At 35.2% G+C, this 8,789-nt stretch overlaps 1 protein-coding gene across 1 annotated transcript in view; it reads right to left on the bottom strand.

The window, feature by feature from the left end:
* Nucleotides 1–372: 372 nt before the first annotated feature.
* UBL3 (ubiquitin-like 3) overlaps nt 373–8,789 on the bottom strand; it is a 56,335-nt gene continuing 47,918 nt past the window's right edge. The window contains exons 3-5 of the mRNA XM_009573457.1: nt 7,191–7,277; nt 2,569–2,646; nt 373–2,157 (exon numbers count right to left, since the gene is read on the bottom strand). Coding sequence (XP_009571752.1) covers nt 2,105–2,157; nt 2,569–2,646; nt 7,191–7,277 — 218 coding nt within the window. The 3' untranslated portion in view covers nt 373–2,104. The remainder of the gene's footprint in view (nt 2,158–2,568; nt 2,647–7,190; nt 7,278–8,789) is intronic.

The following is an 8,789-nucleotide window of genomic DNA, read 5'->3' as shown; positions in this document are numbered from 1 at the left end:
CTGAATTCCCAGCACCCTAAGAGGTACATGTATGCTCTTCGCCATAAATAAGTGAAGACACAAAAACTTACAGTATGAGCACTTAACTTCTGTGAAGGTACACCAGGGTGTGACATGGCTGTACATTTGCAACTGCAACTGTCCATGCTTGCATAATTCTCCAACAGAAAAAAAACCTCTAGGCCACTTCTTTTGATGTGAAAGGAAAACAAAACTGAAGTGATAAATCCCATTAGCAGCTTTCAGCAGATTTTGCCCCCTCCCCCCCTTTTTTTAAATAAATAAAATGGAATCCTTTCTTAGTTTCCAGATTAAGAAGTATTATTAAAAGTAGTTACAGACCCAATTAAAACCCTTAAAACACCACCAAAATGCACTACAATATTCTTTTATTTAGTTTACAGAAGAGTCTATCAGTACAGGTTGCAGAAAGAAAATGTTTAGTGCTATTTACAATTTGTTTTAAAACTCTGCTCTATACAAATTTAATTCTGATCAGTATGAACAATATTTTTGTAAATCTACTGCATATAAAGCATTTCATCAAAGCAGTAACAATGAATAAAATAACCTGATTACATTTGAATGATGCCAATCATTCGAAAAAACGATTACACAGAACATCTGTAAGAGTTGTGGACACTTAAGTACAGAACACAATGTCAACCTGTGACTCATTTTTTTTAAAGGCTAAAGCTATTTATATGGAATATTGTTCTATTATACTACACGCCAATCTATATTTAACTTCTATAGTTATGTATTTTATAAGATTTTTATTAAATATATTCTACACATATTGGTAATTTCACCCAGGAAGAATTCCTCCCCAGTGAAAAAATATAAAATCTTTTATTTTTTTTAATTTTTATTTATTTTTATTTTTTACAGGTTTAGATGAAACTAGCTCATGCTTTAGTGCTGTGCAAATTTCTTTAGCATATCAACGTTTAAATTATTGATATGAAATAAGAGAATGGCATCCTTTTTAATTATGTATGCCTCCAAAAATCAGCTTCTGATTTTAATACAATTGCAAGCACTAATACCAAATGCAGATTACATAAAGAAACAAAACTAGTACTATGGCAGAGGTTTTTCTTTTTGCTTTTTAAACTTTAATAATTATTTTGAAGTCTCTAATGAGTAAGCATGACACTGGACACTAAGGTACAGATGAGAAAATGACTGAAAAACACCAATTGCCAATATTCAAATACATAAAATTGATTAGTAAATGATGTTTTCTAACATTTATGCACAATAATAAAAGCCTATGAACTACAGGAAATTACCCCTCCCATATTAAGGCTAGGAAATGCACTCTCTGCACTTGTTTGTGCTGTCTGAATAAGCACTCAACTAACATACGAGATCAGAGTGCACGCAGTAACGAAAAAATCAGTTTAATCAGCCCTCTACAGAGTGCTTTTAAATTACAGGCACATAGTTTTTTTTGTTTGTTGCAGTGAAAATATATATATAGTTAGACTTGGTTTAGTTAGTATTCTGTGCCAGCTTGGCCACCAAGGTTGACTTAGGTAGAATTAACTTAACAGTTTTTCCTTTGATTTGGCCATAAGTGAGATTTGTTTTAATTATAGATACACTATTTTCCAGTGTTGCATTATACATTGTAGGTTATTACTAGGTGTCTCAAATATTGTTAGAGATTGTTGATGAGAAATATACTGTCAACCATATTTAGTGCAAATTGCATTTAGAAAGCTTGACTGGTTAGATCCGGTTAATGGAGATTTTTGTGGTGCCAAAATGATTCCTGCTATGGAAAAGAACACAATAACTTTTCTGGAGATTGAATTCTTTCAAGAACTGATGTACTGTAAGATTATTCAACAAACAAAAAGCAGGAATTAAAAAAAAAAAAAAACACCAACAAACAATGAAAGTGTTCATAGATCTTTCTCTTAAAAAAAAAAAAAAAAGACTAATGAGACAGTGTTCGTGTAATATTTCAGTTCCATGGATTTACAGACAGGCTCTTCCTACAAGTGTTTGAAGCAAGGTAGGGCCTCTTCTATTCCAGCAGCATGAAAGACAAAGACTATATTACATCACACTTAGCAGGTAAAGCTAACAGGGTTTACAGGATTACACAGCAATTGCTTTCTCCAGTTTTTTCACGGTTCCTTTGACCTGTGGAGCAAGAAGAAAGTTTTGCTTATATGCCATTTCTAAAGCAATTAGATTGTTTCGTGTGTGAGTATGCTTGATACGAGTATGGTTTTTATTATTTTTAGTAAAAAAAAAAATTATTATTACACACATGCATACATAACTGAAAAATAAATCAGGAGTAGTTTTTAACAATAAAAATGAAAGCTTTTAAGGTTTGAGTAAATTTCTGCATTCTACAAAAATGCTAAACCAGAAAGTTAATTTCTTAGTTTTCTACAAACAACATGTACAAAAGCATTCCATTACGTGCTTCACAAAAGACCACAAGGGCTTGACTTTTCTCTGCTATGAAATACTCAAAAAGCCTATAAGAGATCTGACCGCTTTGCCACGTACTTCAGTAAGAAATAGCTCTAGTGCACAGCGTACCTTGAGAGTTTGGCTCTGGCAATGTCTCTCTAGCCACCAAATGCATCACTGTTGTTTTGCCAAAAGGAAGTTTTAAAGCTGCAAAAGGAGAAAGGGAGATTTATTAATATATTACAGCAGTCTTCTTTCTTCAAAACACCCAACTGAAACTAACTATAATTGGATTAGCATCTGTTCAAAAGTTCATACCGTTAGGTTTGAACTGCTTACTAAATAGATTTATAAAGGCGTTTCTGGCTAAAGTTTTGTAGATCAGGGTCTTGGGACCTGATAATAATCACTTAAAACATTGTGTTCTTAGAGACATGATATTCCTGTTAGGAAACTTAGCCTTCCTCTTTTGAGTAAAAGTAGAAGTGAGCATTCATGCCAAGGCTCAGTTGCTAAGCACTCTTTATTGATAAGGATACAAAAAAGTGGCTAATTCAGCCACTAAATTGTTACTCCTGAGACATCAAAACACTGAGCCACTACTGCAAAACAGATTGTCCTAAAACATACTTTGATCCATGATACAGATTTTTCCAAAATACAAGATGTCTGCATCTTGCCTTTTAATATTAATCTGTAACATTAACTGCATGTGAAAAATATCAAATTTAAAACATTTTAAATCAGATAAGGTAGTTCTCACAATGCTGCCTTTGTGAGCTTTAGTAACACAAAATAACAAAATTGGAGCTTTCCCCAATTCGTTCTGCTTGTTTCTGAAACGAAAATGATCATTTTCACATGCTGATTTAAATATACCAACAGTGCTGTATTTATGGTTTTAGCACTGTAGTATAATATTTATCAAAACTTCTAGTCTCCTTGAAATGAAAGGATTCTCTGTTGCTCATTATATTTAAGAGATTCTCATTGCCAGAGTCAATATTCTGAACTTTGACTTCTTCCAATTATTTGGCAGGGGGGAGTTATTTTTACAAGTTCTTTACATAACTTTAATTTTGTTTCCTCTCTGCAACTCCTAAGAATAAGCATCTTTCTTGATTATTTTTCTGAGAAATGTAAGGTAAAGATGCTCTAAGTTTTGTCCTCCCCCTCTTATAGAGGGAAAAAAGTTAGTGATAAATGTAAAAAGAATTTAACCCTAAGTACCCAAATCATTCTGACTTGAGTAGAATTTGTCCTCTCAAATTTACATTTTCTATTTTCACATACAGTGCAGCAAGGCATTTTAAGTCAATAAATGAATAATGAATGTCCAATAAACCTGAAGGTAACTGAAGAGAAAAATGCCTCTCTATTTTAATCAGTACAGCATAAATTCAAAATTCAGTAATACAAAATAAATAAACCAACCTAGCATTTGGTTACTACATGTATTCAGTACAAGCCTAGCTACAACATTGCTATTAAATCATGTTCATTGCCTATGTATTTGTTTGAAAAAATGCAAGTTATGATTAAAACACAGGTGTAAGCACATGGAGGGATACACAGCTCCACAAGCTTCTTTGAAGTAGCTGTTCTTTGGGAAAAGCCATCTCTATAGAAAGTCAGATCTGAAAGTTGCTTAGTTTACTTGAAGCACTGCCTGTGCCTGCAACTAGAAGGATAACTTAAATTCTGACAAGGATGAAGTATTTTGGGTACTTGATACAACTGAAAACTCTGCAAAGAGCATATTAACAGTCTGTTAAACTCAATGGAAAAGGATCATCTTCATGACATAAACTCTTTAAAAGCCATTACAGAAAGAGCAAAATACTACAAACCAATCACATTAGGGACATCTTTCATAATATCAAGACACTTGAAGAGACTTGATTAGTGAGCTGTGGAAATTAATTATTTACAGTAATCAAGTAAAAATATGCTAATATTTCAATTAACTAATTTCAGCTAGTAGTTTGCATAGTTCACACAAGTTCTTATTAGCAATTTCCAGCTTCTTGCTTGGAGCACCATGACACCCTAACCTATGCTCAGTAATCCTTTCTTCCTCTTGTGTTCGTTCTCTCACCCCTTTCTCTCACTTAAACTAAATTTTATTTAATTCCTTTCCCATCTGTTTAATTCCACTTTTATTTCAGATTTTCTGTTGTCAGAACTTACTTTTCACCCCCTCTTTTGGTATGTGTATGGCACAGAGTGGCTTGGCTTCCCTCCTCCCTTCCCCAATAAATAAGGAAGTAAAATGTTGCTGATTACCATTATCCAACAAGAAATGGAGAACTGTCAATTATGTATTACCTCCCTAATTAATATTATTTCAAATGCAAACTGCAGACCAAATATTTAGCTGAAGGATGAAATTTCCTGTTGGAAGCTGAGCAACAGACTCTGCCTTGCTAGCTAACTCCCGAATCCTTCACACAGGCAGGACACAACAAAACAGTGCGGCTCAAGCACCACAGGCAAGAGTGGCACAGCAAACTTTACACAGAGGTCTGTTTTTCTTTACCACTTCCAATGCCATTAGCTCTACTGTTCTTGTAGTGACAGTCCATTCAGAGAAGCTGGCAAAAGAGATGGTTTCTTTAAAATAAAATTTTCCACTCAAAAGCCAGTTTTTCCTATCAATTTGTCATTGTTCGATGCTTCTTAGTTTAAAGGAGTCTCAAATTCATAAGACACTACGTAGACATGTGAAGTTACAAATAGAACATTACAATGTCATTTTTAAATGTGAACAAAAATGGACTCCTGTCAAAAAAGAAAACACCAAACTGTTTCCTTGGAACTTTTTGTTTCACTAGTTGATAAAGTGACTTTCAGTACACAGTAGGTCCAAATTCCAGTCAATATTTCCTTATCACCTACAGCAAATAAAACACTAAGTGCTATAACTCAGTTATAGAGAGCTGCAGATAGAAAAGCTTAATGGAACTATATTATAACAGCATAAGAAACTAAATATTGTACTTAGCAAGAAATTTCCCCACCTCCCCACCCCCTCCCCCTTTTAAAGATAACTAGTTCACTTAGGGTTACATCTAGTGAACACCACAAACTGAAGTAACAGCCTTTTCAGGCTGCTTCATGAATTGCTGTTCCCCTTTCAGCTGTACAATCTTACTCCAGATACCTTCATTAGTACTGAAGTAAGCCAATGTTTCAGAGATTCTTTTTCTTAAAACAATACAGAAACAAAAAGATCTTTGAAAAAACACTAATATACATGTAAGATCCTTAGCATAAAATCATGATGATTAAATTGCAATGCATGAATGATTAAGAATGAATTAAAATGCCCTGAACCCAAGTAAATGTTCAAAACCCATAGACCCGAGTTAATGCAAGAGTCAACAGCATGCAGTTATTATTTTTCAGCTTAACTCGTTAAACAATATATTAAATATATTAAACAAATATTCAAAGTTGTTTCAGATGTAGACAAATGTCACTAAAGGGAAAAAACACTGGTGGTCAAAAGCAACATCTAGAGATGAATGGCAAAGAAAACCCCATTTAGCTATCCTTGCCTGGAAAATGTAGGGTAAGACTAACATCTCTAATTGCAGAGATGATCCAAGACTTAACATTTGTCTTTCAACCCTACTCCAACTGCTACTAGCTGTACTCATGGGCACCTGGTAAAGACAAAAATTAAAGAGTGAATAAAAATTTCAGAGTTCTCCCACCTGAATTGGCAATGATCTTGTTTGTATATATAGCAGCATTAAAGATTGATTTATATGGAGAGTAAATCTATTCTAAAAGTACATCACTAGCCAACACTGGTAATGGTAGAAAGCGAATCAATGGCTATATCACCCCCGTCACTTCTTCATGGAAAGATCACCATAAGCAGTCCAGAAATATTCTTTTCAGGTTCATCTTAACTTCAAAAACATGTAATTGGTGATTTTGTATTATATTCTCCTCTCTGTATTGCATTCAAGTACAAATGCATGAACAATCTGAACATAAAGAGAAAGTAGAAGTATTATTTTATTTTTAAACTGGCACAGAGAAGAGAGTCTCATCTTGTTTAGTCATTGATATAGTTGATATTCACACTGGCAACTTTTATCTACAAAAGGAAAGATTATTGTTACAAATTTGTGTCGTATCTCTATCAAAGATACCCATCAAAATATATAATTGCGGGAAAAAATTTGCCACAAGGGGGCACAGTTGAATTGCATTTTCTTAGCATATGAAGTGAAGCCATTTACTTTTGTTTTCGCATAACTATGCAATTGTATCCCTGGGAGAGCACTGGACAGCAAGAATGCTTCCCCTCATTCTCATTCATAGAGTGTTTTCTTTCATTGCACTAAGATTTAAAGTATTGTTTAACCAATTAGCATAAAGTTTATAAAACATTTTAAAATACTTCAGACATTTATGTAGTAGCTTACCCTGCAAGTGCAGTGTAAGAGAGGTGGAACAAAATATTCCATTTAGAAAGACAACAAATAAAAGCAGCATTACTGTTTCTTTATGCAAGAGGAGACTTGACTTAGCAGGTGGTACCTCCCAAAGTTTAACAACTAGTGGTAACAAGATGGAAAAATACACAGTAAGATACAATGTCACTCTATGCACAGGAAAAATAGTATATAGCAAGCCCTACTGTGATCTTGAACAGTAAAGTAGTATTTACTGCACTGTAAATGAATATCCCCTTTGCCTGGCTGTAACATACATAATGAAAATTATTTTCATACCTCCTAATGTCACATTGCCATGAAGAAACCTCCCTTGATAAATAAGCCGCAAGATATTTGGACTGCTCACTTGTTCTTCTTCCCAATCTGAAAAGAAGTGAGAGAATTTTCACAGTTACATTGTAATAAACACATCTTTTATTATTTCTCTCACCTTTACCCAGAAAGAAAACTAAGAAGAGGACTCTTGCATTAAACTCTAAAGAGAGAGCACAGGCTGAAGATACAGAAAGATAATTCAAGGCTAGCACTCCTGAAATCTGTTCTTAAATTTATTATTTGACATTGGGCATTGAAACAAATAATTTTATGCCTGCAAGTATAGATATTACTATCTAACTTCACAGATTGCATGAGATATTTAGCACAAATACAAGTCCTACACAAAACATTTCATAAATGCAAGTTGCTTCCTGAGGCATAATATCCACTTGGCTAAAATTATCTTAATTTCTTCCCAATCAGAAGATTCTCAAGCCATACTCCTCCTCACCAGCTAATTGTCTAACTGGAGCCGTTCTCCAGCAATGGGAAGCAGCCACACACACAGCGAAAGCGCATGTGGTGGGTCATTTGAAATGGGATGCTCAGATCACAGCACTGAAAGCGCTCTGCAGGCTGCTCAGCGGTGTTCGATGATAGCCAGATCCAACCAGTTAAATGTCCAGAGGGGGCAGTGACCTGAGCAGCCCTGAACGGTCACTGCAGAGAGCCTGAACAGAGGGCTCTCACAGAGCAGACACTGACTGATAGATTTTAGGGAACTTCTCAAAGGACAATCTGTGGATGTTTTTATGTGGCAAAGAGTGGTTTGGGAAAAGCAAGCATGCATTTTCCTATAATGCATTTCCTACAATGCTTAAGCCTGCATAAATCATTTATAAGCTTAAATGATCTTTTCTTACCCTTTTACTGTTCCCTGTCACAATGTGAACAACAAATAAATCTGCACTTTGCTTTCAGAACAAATATCATAAAACCTTGAAATGTTAAATTTAAATGGGCTCTCTGGGAATAGAGTGTCTTCTGTTTCTTAGCTGACCAGATATTTGGCAACAGCTGTTCACAAATGTTCTCTCTTTCTGCTTTTGTGGTGTTTATACACCAAAATGAATATTCAGCAAGGGATGACGACAGGCAACAGAAACCAACCTGTTCACTGGGAACATACAATTAACATACAGGCAGTGGCAACTGGCACCACAAAAGCAGAACTGAAAAGCGGAGAAGGGGAAGCATTTAAAACAAAGGCCACGGCTTTGGAGAGTGTACGGAGAGGCATCTGGTGCGAAAAAGCAAGCAGGCAGAGACGTGGGCAGGAGGAGCAGTCGCAGCCCCAGTGCTGTGCAGAACACGGCGGAGGCAGGGCTGGTATCAACAGCAGAGGCTGCAATATCCCCAGGTGCTGCCATGTGCCTAATTTATAAGATTAGATCAGATTAGGCAACCAAAGCTATTTGAATTTCAAGTATTTCCACTCAGGGTCTGATTCAATTGTCCTGCAATTCAAGCACATGCCCTTCTTGCTATGCTGTGAAGTCGGCTACGTTAAGGATCTGAATTATCAGACTGCTAGGGTAAACGATTTTTTGGAAGACA

The sequence above is a fragment of the Fulmarus glacialis genome, unplaced genomic scaffold (genome assembly GCF_000690835.1).
Source record: "Fulmarus glacialis isolate BGI_N327 unplaced genomic scaffold, ASM69083v1 scaffold21382, whole genome shotgun sequence".
Taxonomy (NCBI): domain Eukaryota; kingdom Metazoa; phylum Chordata; class Aves; order Procellariiformes; family Procellariidae; genus Fulmarus; species Fulmarus glacialis.
Note: the sequence above shows the minus strand (reverse complement) of the source record. Positions and strands in the feature narration are given on the sequence as shown.